At 40.0% G+C, this 14,199-nt stretch overlaps 1 protein-coding gene across 2 annotated transcripts in view; it reads left to right on the top strand.

Annotated features, from left to right (window-relative positions):
- LOC149309469 (contactin-associated protein-like 2) overlaps positions 1-14,199 on the top strand; it is a 1,389,887-nt gene that overhangs the window by 1,187,438 nt on the left and 188,250 nt on the right. For both annotated transcript variants that reach the window (XM_089532517.1, XM_089532516.1), the window contains one exon: positions 4,010-4,137. In XM_089532517.1, coding sequence (XP_089388643.1) covers positions 4,010-4,137 — 128 coding nt within the window. The remainder of the gene's footprint in view (positions 1-4,009; positions 4,138-14,199) is intronic.

Below are 14,199 nucleotides of genomic sequence, written 5' to 3'. Positions count from 1 at the left end.
CCCAGCTCTCTAAGTCAGTCCTCTTAAGGCATGGTTTCCAGAACCTTCACCATTTTAGTCACCCTCTTCTGGACACACTCCAGCTTGTCAACATCCTTTTTGAATTGTGGTGCTCAGAACTGGACACAGTATTCCAGGTGTGGCCTGACAAAGACAGAATAGAGTGGCATTATTAGTTCCCTTGATCTAGACACTATATTTCTATTGATAGAGCCTAGAATTGCATTGGCCTTTTTAGCTGCTGCATCACACTGTTGACTCATGTTCAACTTGTGGTTTACTAGGACTCCTAGATGCCTTCTATATGTCCTGTTGTTAAGCCAGGTGTTCCCTATCCTGTATTTATGCACTTCATTTTTTTCTGCCTAAGTGCAGTACCTTACATTTCTCCCTGTTGAAATTCATTTTGTTACTTTTGGTCCCGCTTTCTAATCTATTAAGGTTTCATTGAATTTTGATCCTTTCCTCTGTGGTATTAGCTACTTCTCCTAATTTGGTATCATTGCAAATTTGATAAGCATGCCCTCTATTGATATAGATGTTGAATAGTACTGGGCCCAGGACAGAACCCTGTGGCAGCCAACTGGTCACTTCTCTCCAAGATGAAGAAGAGCCATTGCTGAGCACCATTTGGGTTCAGCCGGGAAATATCATGGGTTTCAAGTGATGTCTTGTGTTGAGATGTGGGTAGTTACTGGAGAAGACAGGAGGAATATGTGTTATATGCCCACAAATCAGGAACTCTCAGATTCTGTTGTTTTTAAAGAAAACAAATGTTGTGCCAATTTCTGGTTAGCAGCCTTGGATGGTGTAGTGGTTTGAGCATTAGACTATTACTCTAGAGACCAGGGTTCAAATTGCCTCTCAGCCATGGAAACCCATGGGACAAGTTTGGGGAAGTCACACTCTCTCAGCCTCAGAGGTGGGGAAAGGCAAAAAAAAAAAAAAACCCTGAACAAATCTTGCCAAGAAAACACTATGAACATAACAACAATCCTTGCTTAACAATACTAAAAAGTGAGACTATCAAGTCTTGAAATGTTAAATTCTAATAGGTGGATGAGTGGGATTGCCATAGTATGTGATTGGCCACCTTTTAACATGATTTTAAGCATGCTACGTAGTGCCTTGATTTTCTTGATCAATGTTAACAGTTTTAGAGGAAAGAGAAGCATCTGGGGGGAAATCTAAGAGCCTTACCACATGAGAAAAGAAAGTCAAAACAGATCAGGAGAGCAGTGGATTTCTCCTTGCCTGTCCACATGCCATCGAAGCACTTCTCTTCTCTTTGTTAGGGAGACAGTTGTAAAAGCATGTATTTTGTCATGCTGGAAAACTTCATTACGCAAAAGTCATCTTATACAATAATCTCCCTTAAGAATCATTCACACGTTGTTGTTTTTAGCATGGCTATGCACATAATTTCATTCAGACATTCTGGGTTTGTTATTCACATTATGGAACTGCATCTGTGTGCATATCTGCAAGTTCAGGTACTCACACATGTCAGCACTTGAATAATAATAATAATAATAATAATAATAGCAATCAACGAGGAATCCGGGTGGCTAACGACAGTGGAAGTGTCAGAAATCCCCTTCATTCATTTATTCATTCGGGGTTTCTGTCTGGGGGTTATAAGTTTAGGGGTTTGTTTGAATTTTATTAGGTTAAGTTAGTAGTTGGTTTAATGCTAGATTTTATGATGGTTTAATAGAATGTACTAGAAAGAGGTAGACTGACTGTTAGAATAGGTGCTTGCTTGTTAAGGTTGGAATGTGGAGGGAGTTACCCTGCTAGCACAGGCCTGGTCTTCAAAGAGCTAGAGACAGGTCTCTGTGATGGGAAGGGGAACTAAAACATAGAGTGCTTATTGCTTATATGATGTTATGTTAATATGTTCATTATACTTTAATATGCTGCTATAATATTTTAAGATGCTGCTATATATGTTGGGGGGTGGGATGATGGGGTTTATAGTTCTGCTTGATCATACATATAAGCTGTTAAGGTTTAATATTACTTAGTTTAGTTGTGGCTTAAGGTTTATGCTTCAAGGTCACAGGTGCAGTGGGGAGATAACGCTGTGTGAGAACTTAATTGTTTGGAGAGTTTGCCAAAGATCCCGGACTGGAGGACATTACCTCATTGGGGAGAAGATTTATCACTGTGCGGGAAATAGTTATCCAATTAATTTGCTTTATTGCTTGATGGGGGGTTTTGCTTTCTGGGGTTATATAAACCATATGTTAATGTACACTTTCATTCCTGACAAAAAAGTCTTTTCTGTTGTATGTAGCTCTTTTTCCAATAAAGCTGTTACTTTTCATAAGTCAGCTTCAGTGTTGTATTTGAGGACTACAATGGGGTGTCTGACAGGAAGTACAATAAAAAATACAATAAAATAAAAAACAAATTAATCCCTTCCCAGACCCCCAACCATATAAAGCAGACAATAACAATAAATAATATCCATACAGTGGCAATCAATAGGAAACATAAAAATATTACAAGTCAAACAAGGTTCATAGAAAACCCTTTCCCCAACCCCTCAGCACAAGTCCACATCAAAACAATATTAAGTAAATTAAATATGGAGTTCATGATGCAATGAAAGATGAAGTATATGATGTGAATGTATTTCAAGCACGATCGAGGCATGCAGAGTTTTATCCTGTTTTATTCCAGATTAATTCACATCAGTTATTCACACAGCCAGGAATCTGAATTTTTTAGAAAAAAATCAAGGGGGAAATCCAACATCAATTATCCTGGGATAAGTGGGGAAGGTTGGCAGCCACCCCCCCCCCCCCAAAAAAAAACCCACCTTGTTTGGATGAATTCAAAATGCATGTGAACAACAAAGATGGACCTCCAGGAAAAATATCAAATGCTATTTTTCATTAGGGACAGCTATGGACCTTCCACTGTCTGATGTAGGAGGAAAAAAACCACTCTCATTATTGCCATATTGGCTTCACTACACCTTACTTCCTCCCCACAGTATAGTCCCTGTTTTCATATCTCACATCTCACTTTGCTCCTCTCTCTCCTGCTCTTCACTTTACAGTTATGCAAGGACGTAGCCGGCGGGGGGGGGGGGGTTCTTGGGGTCCAGACCCCCCCTTCCATTAGAAAAATGAATGGTGCGTGCTGCTGCACCACTGCACCCAAGCCCCAATATAATCGTGGCACTTAGTCTAGACCCCCCCCCTTCCTAAAATCCTGGCTACGTCCCTGAGTTATGAGTGGTACTAGTGTACATATGTGCCTGCCTGCTTATCTGCCCTGCAGAAATCCTCCAGGAGGGGAGGAACGGTGCAATTCATTGTTCCTGGTTGCTTGCTGCCTGGGGGAGCCACCTTATGGCTACTGCCCAAGGAGAGGAGGGTCTGGGGAAAAGCAAGAGAAGTGGCTAGAAAAATGTGCAAAAACAAGACCAGGAGCAGAATGTAGCATGAACCATGAACTATTAATTTCAAAAATTAGAATAAAGCTAAGGAAGAACACTAAACCAACAACCATGTCAAAATATAACCTGAAGAATTTAAAGATAATGTAAAAAATAGAAGTCACTTCATTTTCTGGCATCTGGGGCTCCAGAGGTCATGGGGTGAAAAAAAGGATTGAGGACCCATAAAAAGCATTTTCCATACCTCTCATTTAAGGTATACAAAATTAATATTATTTTCATAGTATCCCTAATTGGAGCTACTAACAGAATCATCTATGAATACACAGATCAACATTTTTCCAGAATTGTTCTGCCTAGGTAACCAAAGCATGTTGTTACCTACTGTATATTCACAAAATTTCACACTTTTATCAGAATTAAAGCTTTCTTTAATACACCAGTTCTGTCTAATTTACAAGAATGGTTAATAACAGAGTAGTATTATTTGCATTCATTTTTAGGAATGTCCAGTGTACAATGATCTCCAAAATAGAAGGATCTCTTATCAAATATTTTCTCATGCTTTTTTTGTTTTTGTTTTTGGTGGCCACTCAGGAGAAAAGATTCTGGCCTACTATCTTACAAAGAGCACCTACCTGCCAGTCAAGTGATGGTTGGAGACATTGGTCGGCCTGGCTCAGATGCCAAGTTAACTGTGGGCCCTCTGCGATGCCATGGAGACCGTAAGTGTACTCATTTAAGATTTATATTAAAAACCTTTTTGTCTTATTGCAGCTACGCTGGGGTAGAAATGCCTTCACAATAGTGGTTTGACAAATCTACATCAACTTAAAGTTGTTTCTCAAGAAAACAGCCATAAATTAACATAATATATATGAGAAATTTCTGTATAACCACCAGTATAAAGACTTGGTATTAGTGTGGCCCTCCTTATCCACAGATTTTTTATCACGAATTCAAGCATCCGTGGCTTGAAAATATTCCCAAAAAAGTATAAATTCCAAATAGCAAGGCTTGATTTTGCTATTTATGTAACGGAAATCACTATTGTATCCAATGGGGCTTGAGCATCCATGGATTTTGTTATCCACTGGGGTCCTGGAACCAAATCCAAGCAGATAAGGATCCACTGCATTTCTTAAGTATGCACATTAATCTTTCTTGCAGAGTAAATGAGGCAACTTTGACTGTCCCACTAGGTTTATGATTATATAAACAGTAATACAAACAGCGCCACAGCAGACTTAGCATCTGTGAGATGCTGCTGAATGCTGATGTTAATACCATTAGCATTGCTATTTATATTGCAATAAACTAATGTTATAGAGAGATATATAGCAGCATTATGGCTAAATGCATCATTTGAAACTCAGCTTATCACTGTATAAAGGTTGACTTTGTTACTTGTAAAGATCATCCATGTTAATAAAGGTGGATGCTGGTTAAAACCACTGTGTGTTTGAATTTAAAGGCTGAAAGGAGGTAAATGATTTCATTACCTGTTTTTTCTGTCTAAATTCAGGAATTCCCCTGTCCTTTGTTCATAACAGATGCCAGATTATTATTTCTGGGGAAAATGAATTATCTGCCATGGCTGTCTCCATGGTTGGTGTCACCTGGTGTGGTCATTCATGGTGTCACTCCACCCATTGACTTCCTCCCATATGACACCATGCAAAATTCTTAGAAATGTTTTTTGTATTAATGTTACCCAGTGGCGTACCGCGACTTGGTGTCACCCGATGCGAGGGGTGGGGCTTCTGGGGGCGGGACTTCCAGTAAGCATGCTGCATGGGAACGTACATGCAAGCATGTGCACCAGAAAAATGTGTGTGCAGCCCTGCGGCAGCCCAGAAAGCCCCACAGCGACCAGGAGACAGACCTCGTGCTACCCTGGTGGCCCAGAAAGCCCTGTGGCAGCTGGGAGACTGGGCTCCATGCTCCCCTGGTGGCCCAGAAAGCCCTATGGTGGCTCAGAAAGCCCAGAGGCAGCTGGGAGAGCAGGCCTCGCAAACCCCTAAATGTCCAGAAAGCCCCACAGTGGCCGGGAGAATGGGGCCAAGGCCCCAGGAAGGCCCCAAAGGGGACAGGGGACCAACCAGGTGTCACCTCCTTTTCTGTGGTGTCAACCCCTTCTGGGGTATCACCTGGTGCTGTCCGCACCCCCCTGATGTTACCCATAAATCGTAATTTTTATATATCACTTACTGTAATGGCAATAGTTGTGGCATAAACAACTAGCAAAAATAAAATTATACCTTTAAATTACAATATCATACACACAACCTAAATGTATTTATATGTACATGCATGTGTTCAAACTGAAATTTTGGTAAGATGTAATGTTTCTAAGAAAATTTTACATTTTTAAAAAAATATTATTTTTATTTTATTTTTTTAAAAAAACTTGAAGCATCTCCTTTTTCCTCACACCATCTCTTCCACTGATCTCCAGTGTTTTAAAGGGCTTCAGGCACATGTCACAGTCCATTTCTGCCAAAAGGCAGATGTTTGGGGAACAATGGTGCCACCCCTCCCTTAGAATGTCACTTGATCCAGTCTGTACTCCCAGCACCACTCTTATGATGTCCCTGTTCTCTGTATTTTTCACTATCACTGGATTCCATATCGCTGTGTGGAAGTATCAGTCTACTATCACTGAATTTCATATAGGTATGTTGAATCCCTGTTGTGGTCTTTCCTACCTTGAACCTTTCTCATCTTTCCTCAAAGCTCTGATTGATAGCATTAACTTAGCAAGAATAACAAACAGGCCTCTTTTTGAAGCTTATAGTGTGCATCAGTGATGTCCCTAGCCTGAAAAGCTATTAGCATGACAGAGAATGACCCAGGACTATGACTGCCCCTGAAGCTCTGCAGGCTAAGGACAAGACATTGAGAAAGTTAAAGAAAGGGACCCAATTTTATTCTGTCAGTGCCCCAAGTAACTGTAGTGGAATATTTTTCACATATTGCCATTCAAACATGAAGTGTCTCAAATGGCCAGCTGTCCTCCTGATCTGCTATCTCTTCTTCCTTGCAGTCTAGAATAGTCGGGGATCTTATAAAGGATCTGCCTTCTTTTTCTGCTGTCATTTGCAAACATTTTGACAATATCCAAGCAGGTTTGCTGCACAATTAATACTGGAGAGCCCATCTCATGTTTTGTCCTTTCACAAATCTTATGACGAGATTAATGCATAGATTTCCCCAGCCCACATGCCTGAAATAAGAATTGCCCTTGGGGGAAAAGTGCAGGGACACTTTACTCTCCAATTTTTCAAGCAATATGTGGCATAAATGGACTATTCTAAGGCATGTACTGATAGTCTATTGGGAAAACAAATGACTTTGAAACTTATAACATATTTGCAGAGAACATACATAGAAGGCCTTGCCCTCATTAGAAATAAGTTTGCAAGTTGAAGTGAGACAGTGTATGGTTTTGTCATGCATGCAGAGTGCCTGTTAACAAAACCATGAAAACTATTGTGTCAGGAGGGTCATCTGCAGAGATGCCAAAACTACTGAATATAAGTGTTATAAATTTCACATCAGACAATTCAGCATCCCTGTCAGTTCTGTTGCAGTCCTTTTATTGTGAACCTATACTCCCCCTGCATTCATATAAGCAGGACAGATAGGAAAGATTTTGTTGATAGACCAAGTTGTGAGTGTCAAATATTTGAGGATAGAAGAGGAATATTTTTTCAAGACTTGATTTATCCTTCTTGAGGCTTATTTCTGCTGGGAGAAAGAGAAAGAATTGACAGACTGGGTGGTTTCTCACATTACAAATTTATGTTTTTCATTTCAGTTGGTTCTGGGAGTTTTATTCAACCAGTGAATCTCTTTAATCTCTCACCCTTTGCTCGCTCCTTTCCTTTTTTAAAAGGAAAAAGAAGAAGAAAAACACCTATTATCTTTCATTTTTGTGATGGGAAAGAAAGAGCTGTTGCACTTATTGTTATACTGTGACCACTTAGGTTTTCATGAAGTTCAACACTATCCTGTATTTAATGCATAACTATCTGAGTGGAGAAACAGTCTTGAGATGTTGGGAATTTAGGAAATTATCAGAACTCTAGTTTTACAGTTGCCCATCGATCTCATATTCCCCAGAGGAATACACCACACGTTTTTTATTCATTGATTGTTATTGCATGTTTTGTTTGACTCTTGTGTTGTTTCAGATTTTATCTCTTGTCTTTCAAATTTTCCTGCAGTTATTATTATCTGTTTCCTTTTAGGAACAGATTGTAGATTTTTACAAGTGTGATCTGTTAGTTCACAGATCAGAAAGGCTTCTTAGTTTGGATGGGCAACTACAATTGGTGTCAGAAGAGACCCAAATTCCCTAATTTTAGGGTCTAATTATTGAAGCCAAATAAATCCCAGCAAGATAGTTTCCTGTTCTAACAGATGAGTGGTTTTGAAATGCTGCACAGCTGCTATCTCATCACAGTATTTATTGTCATCACTTTTATAAAAAGAAACTATCTTGTAAGCATGCTCTGTGATTATGCAAAATGGTCTTTTCTCTGTGTTTTCTGTAATATGCTTGCTTCACCTATAACAGCCCTAAATCAAGCAAAAATCAAGAGGTGAAAGTTTGATGGATTTGGTTTTTACGGTTGCCTTGAAAATCAAATATTTTGTCACCTTAGTGTGAACATTAGCTCAGAAAAATGTGCCATAACATAAGCAGTAGCTTAGATAAGAAGAGTCATCTGGCTAAATTGCAGAATGGATTCCTCAAATGTGTTTTTAGGGAGAAGATACTAAATTATGGCCCGGTACAGACAGGCCAAAAGCAGCGTGGCTGTGCTGATACTAGGGCTTGGGAGAATGCAGCAACCGCACACTCCCAAGCCCTAGGCGCCGCCATTTTGGTGTGCGAGCGTTTAGACAGCACACATACCAATGTCATGTCAGGTGTGATGCGTTGAAACAGCACAGTGCACAAGACACATCACCGCAACACCCCAGGGTGCAAATGACGCCTTGGCAGCATCGCGGGAAGAAGCTCCATTTGGCAGCGGATCATTTCTTCTCATCTGTACCAGGCCTATATTTATCTGCTGTCAGCTCCCTTTCTGATAAGAGAGAAATTCTAATGGTCAAGTGTTTATAGGAGGCTTTTAGAATCCCTTTGACTTTAGTTAGCCATTTTGACTAGTGATCTTAGAAAAAGATGAAGAGTCGCTTTGACAGAGCATTTATGATCCATATTAGTGCTGCACTGGATTTCCTTAGATCCTCTTACAGCTTTCAAAAAAGGTATAATACTGCCTGCTTGCCATTTTGATAAGGATCATTCATTTCATTTCATCACCATGCTTTGGTTTTCTGTCAGCAGTCTTGCCACCATCACAGGCTTGCTTGGTGAGAACATAAGAGAGAGCCTTCTCAGTGACTGCTCTCATCCTCTGGAACTCCTTCCTGTGAGAGGTTAGGCTGGTCCCCACCTTGCTTTCCTTTTGCCAGTAGACAAAGTGCATATTGAGCCTGCTCTCCTTTTGCTGGCAGGCTCCATCTTTCCTTTCATTTTGGCAGCAGATAAAAACATTTTATCGCCAGGCTTTCTCAGACTGACATGGGTGCTGTATAAGTTTTATAGAAAGTATATAAATTTTAAATTTGTACATGTGATTTTTTTACTTTTTGAAGTTGTTTAATTCTTTTTAAACTTCGTATTTTTAATGTTTTATATTGTTTTAACTTGGACTGTTTTAAATTTTGTTAGCAACCTTGAGTCCACATACCGGGAAGAAGGCAGGATAATAATAATAATAATAATAATAATAATAATAATAATAATAATTGTTTAAGCAGCTTTTTAATGAGTAAGCAGGGAACCTCTACTTTGGACAAATGTTTTATTTATTTTTTAACTTTAGTATGTTTTTAAATGATTTTATATTGTTAATGTGTGGATTTTTCTTTTTTAAAAATATATTGTTGGTTTTTTTTTTAATTGGCTGTTATTGAGAGCTGCCTTGGGTCCTGCTTTAGGAGAAAGATGGCATAATAATAAAATAAAATAAAGTCAAAGTATTAAGCTTTTCCCCTTTAGGCTGCAGCCACACTACAGAAATAATACAGTTGATATTACGTTAATTGCCATGGAATTCTGGGAATTGTAAATTGTTGTGGCACCAAACCTCTCTGACAGAGAAGGCTAAATGCCTCACAAAGCTACAGTTCCCAGAATTGCATAGCACTGGGCCATGGAAATTAAAGTGCACAAAGTTTGGCTACCAGTCCTGAAGAATAGCAAAATTAGGACTCAGCAAACACAAATGGGGAATCACCCAGGATCAGGGGCTTTCCCAGCAGATAATGATCACCAATTAGCAGACACTAATCCCACCCTGAAGCCCTGCCATCAACAACAGAACAATACACAGATTAACATGGAAATTTCTGCCTACCCAGGGTCACATAGTGTGTGTGTGTGTGTGTGTGTGTGTGTGTGTGTGTGTGTGTGTGTGTGTGTATCTCCAGCTCTTTTCTATGCCATCATTCTCTGAAGATGCCAGCCACAGATGCTGATGAAACGTCAGCAATAAACTCTTCTAGAACATGGCCACATAGTCCGAAAAACCCACAAAAAACTATGGATGCCGGCCATAAAAGCCTTCAACTTCACATTGGAAACTAAAAGGATGCAAGCACAAAGGTCACAAATGTCCATCATAGGATACAAGGCATCTTTCATTAGTAAAACACATACAAAATCGTGGGAGGTCTGTTTCTAACCAAACAGACCTATAACTCTTTTCCCACAAAGAGGAGAGACTGGGGGAAAGGGGGGGGGGGGTTAAAAAAACCAAAAGTTTGGCATCTAGCCTAAATAATGTTTCAAACAAGCACTGGGTGGCATGTTTGGAGACTATGCAAAACCAGAGAACTAGGTAATATTGTCATCCTGCTCTTTAAGTAAAGGTAAAAAGGCAAAGGTTTCCCTTTTGACAAGGTTGTCAAGCGTGTCTGACTGTAGGAGGCAGTACTCATCTTCGTTACTAAGCTAAAGAACCAACATTGTCAAAGACAACTCTGTGATCATGTGCTCCTGAAGTGCAAGCCTATATATGTTCATTGGGGGTTCTGGATAAGTGGGCATGAAGAATATAGCTTTACTTGCCCTCTGTGTTATATTTTTATAAGCTAAATAAATCAGCGCACAACTAACAATCCATGTGCCATAGACTGTTAGTTGTGGTTTTGGTGCCTGGTGCTGAAAGATTTTGCTACCTTGTTCCTTTGTTTTTCTTATGCTTTGGAGAGCTTCCATGCAACCTCACTATAGAAAGTAAATAACTGAAGGGAAAGAGGAGGAAAATACTGCAGAGTTTTTCATCAAAAAGAGGTCTCTGATGTTGTAAACTGTAGATGAGAGTTCAATATGAAACTGCACCTTATAAAAATCTCAACTAGCTCTATCTTATTTTGATAATATATGATCCATGGTAGGTGCCATCAAAACTGGAACAGAAAGTCCCAGAGCCCTTTTATTTTCTGAACAAACCGTACTGCGATGTGCAGAACTATTACTGCAGTCAACAAGGGCCAGCAGTCTATGGTCTGTTTGATATGCTTTAACTGCATCCAGTGTGAGATGAATATTCTTGGTGATTTTCACATATTACATACAATTTGTTCTTTGAAAAGTGAATTTCTGAGGAAAGAAACTGATGTAGCAAATTCCTTTATCCTTCCTGACTTTCTTTTAATGATCAGACTGATCTTTTCAGTACTTGTGAACTCTCTGTCTTGGGCCTTCTGAGTAAAGCAGCTGTGAAACCTACCTTATGCTAGTTTGTTGCAATCAAGCCTAAAATTCCATTTAGAATTATATATTGTGCAAACAGTATTTAGCCAGCTTCCAAAGTATGGGACCACATCTCCTGATATGCTCCAAGAAATCACATCTTATTTTGAATATGGAAAATATCCATGGTCTCCAAGCAAGGAGAAGAGGGCCTGTAAAATATGTTTTGTCCCCAGATGCAGAAAATTCATATGGACATTTTGTACCCTATATTATTCATATTTTACGAGCTGTAAAATATGATGGAAATTCTATAGCTGAGGTTCCTGTGACACGTGAGGGCAGGTAGATGGTTACTGGGGAGGAGAATATTTCCTTTTGTGGCTTCTTGGTATCAAACAGCCACTCTATCCAAGTTATATTAGTGTCTTCACTAATGCACTTTGCATTTTGAAAGATCATATCACTCACACATTACCCATGCATCCAAATTCCACAAAACAGCAACACCTTTAGTGGAACAACCAAAACGCACACAGTATATGATGCAAGCTTTTGGAGCTCCACAGATTGATTCATCAAGTAAAGATGTTAAAATCATACAAGAGAAGGGGGGAAGTATGAAGCAGTATTTAAAGAATGACAAAGGAAAATCTCTAGATATATCTGGGCTGGGTGAAAGCCCAGGATAAAAGGGGGGAAAATTACAAGATATTAAGGAGAGAGGAGGCTTTGGCCTTCCAAATTTTAAATTGTATTCCTGGGCAGTATGTTTGGTATGGCTTAAAGAATGGGCAACCTTAGAAAATACAAGCTTATTAAATTTGGAAGGTGAAGAGTTAGTATTTTGGTGGCACGCGTATCTTTGGTTCAATAAAGAAAAAGCAAACAAAAGCTATAACAATCATTATATCAGAAGGGCTTTGTTGAAAGTATGGGAGATTTATAAGGAAAGGTGTACACCCTCTACTCCTCATTGGATATCCCCGCATGAGGGTTTGTATAAAAGAGAAAATATAATGAAGGACAATTGGATCCTGTTTGGAGATATGATTTCTTTTGTAGGCAAAGAATACAGAATAAAAACAAAAGAGGAATTAAACAATAGCAGTATCCCTTGTCACCGAAATTATGGCTTGCTGTGTTGCCAAAATTATGCCTGGCCACGTCACCAATGATACAGCGATGAAATCAGCTAGATTGGCATTTTTTTTTTAAAGGGGTGGGACGTTGTGGCACAAATACAAGTGGGGACAACCGTGGGGTCCCCCCCCCCAAAAAAAAACAAATCCAAAAGATCCTGTTTCATAGTGGGAACGACACCACGGTGGAATCGAATCAACGATCTGGATCGAAACCTCATTGTGAACCAGTTAAAATGGTAAGTGGGAATGAGCCCCAAACCTGCCTTTGTCATCCAGGTTATCTCCGTCCTGTGCTGAGGCTAGCCGCTCCCTTCTTTGGCAGAGAACAATGAATTTGTCAAGAAGTCTAGGTATTGTTGCATTGGCGCCAGTGGAGTGATTTTAAGATTGATGTGATGTGATCACTCCTGGATGTATCCATAATCAGTCTGGCTGCCATATTCTGAACTACTTGGAGCTGGTACAAAGGTAGTCCAATGTAGAGTGCATTGCAGAAGTCCAGCCTTGAGATTCCAAACACATCATAATCATCATCATCATCATCATCATCATCATCATCATCATCATATCTTGATTTCAGTAAGGCCTTTGACAAGGTTTTCCATGACATTCTTGCAAACAAGCTTGTAAAATGTGGACTAGACAAGGTAACTGTTACATGGATTTGTAACTGGTTGGCCGGCCGAACCCAAAGGGTGCTCAACAATGGCTCCTTTTCATCCTGGAGAGAAGTGACCAGTGGGGTCCCACAGGGCTCTGTCCTGGGGCCAGTGTTATTCAACATCTTTATCAATGACCTGGATGACAGAATTGGGAGCATACTTATCAGATTTGCAGATGACACCAAATTAGGAGGAATAGCTAATACCCCAGATGACAGGATCAAGATTCCAAATGACCTGAATAGACTAGAAAGCTGGGCCAAAGCTAACAAAAGGAAATTCAACACGGAGAAATGTAAGGTATTGCACTTAGGGCGGAAAGAGTTGGAAGAGACCACAAGGGCCATCCAGCCCAACCCCCTGCCATGCAGGAAATCTCAATCAAAGCATCCCTGACAGATGGCCATCCAGCCTCTATTTAAAGACATTTAAGGAAGGAGACTCCTCTACACTCCGAGGGAGTTTGTTCCACTGTCAAACAGCCCTTACTGCCAGAAAGTTCCTCCTAATGTTGAGATGGAATCTCATTTCTTGTTGCTTGCATCCATTCTTCTGGGTCCTGTTCTCTGGAGCAGCAAAAAACAAGTTTGCTCCCTCCTCAATATGACATCCCTTCAAATATTTAAACAGGGCTATCATATCACCTCTTAACCTTCTCTTCTCCAAGCTAAACATCCCCAGCTCCCTAAGCCATTCCTCATAGGGCATGTTTTCAACCTTCACCATTTTAGTCACCCTCCTTTAGACATGCTTCAGTTTCTCAATGTCCTTTTTGAATTGTGGTGCCCAGAACTGGACACAATACTCCAGGTGGGGCCTGACCAGAGCAGAATAGAGTGGCACTATTACTTCCCTTGATCTAGACACTATACTTCTATTGATGCAGCTTAAAATCGCATTGTCCTTGTTAGCTGCCGCATCACATTGTTGACTCATGTTCAGCTTGTGGTCTACTTGGACTCCCAGATCCCTTTCATACATAGTTTCATTCAGCCAGGTGTCCCCCATCCTATGGTGCCCAGAACTGGATACAGTATTCCAGGTGGGGCCTCACCAAAGTAGTCTAGCTACTACTTGGCTTTATCGTTTGAGCATGGATCTGAACTCATGTTCTATAGCAAAGTCCAACATTTTGTCCAATACTGTGCTTTATACAGTTGGAAAGGCAAGAATGCTCAACATCTAAATGTGTCTTAGAGGCTA

The sequence above is a fragment of the Sceloporus occidentalis genome, unplaced genomic scaffold, assembly GCF_023333645.1.
Source record: "Sceloporus occidentalis isolate IW3139 unplaced genomic scaffold, rSceOcc1.0.p SCAF_7, whole genome shotgun sequence".
Classification (NCBI taxonomy): domain Eukaryota; kingdom Metazoa; phylum Chordata; class Lepidosauria; order Squamata; family Phrynosomatidae; genus Sceloporus; species Sceloporus occidentalis.
Note: the sequence above shows the minus strand (reverse complement) of the source record. Positions and strands in the feature narration are given on the sequence as shown.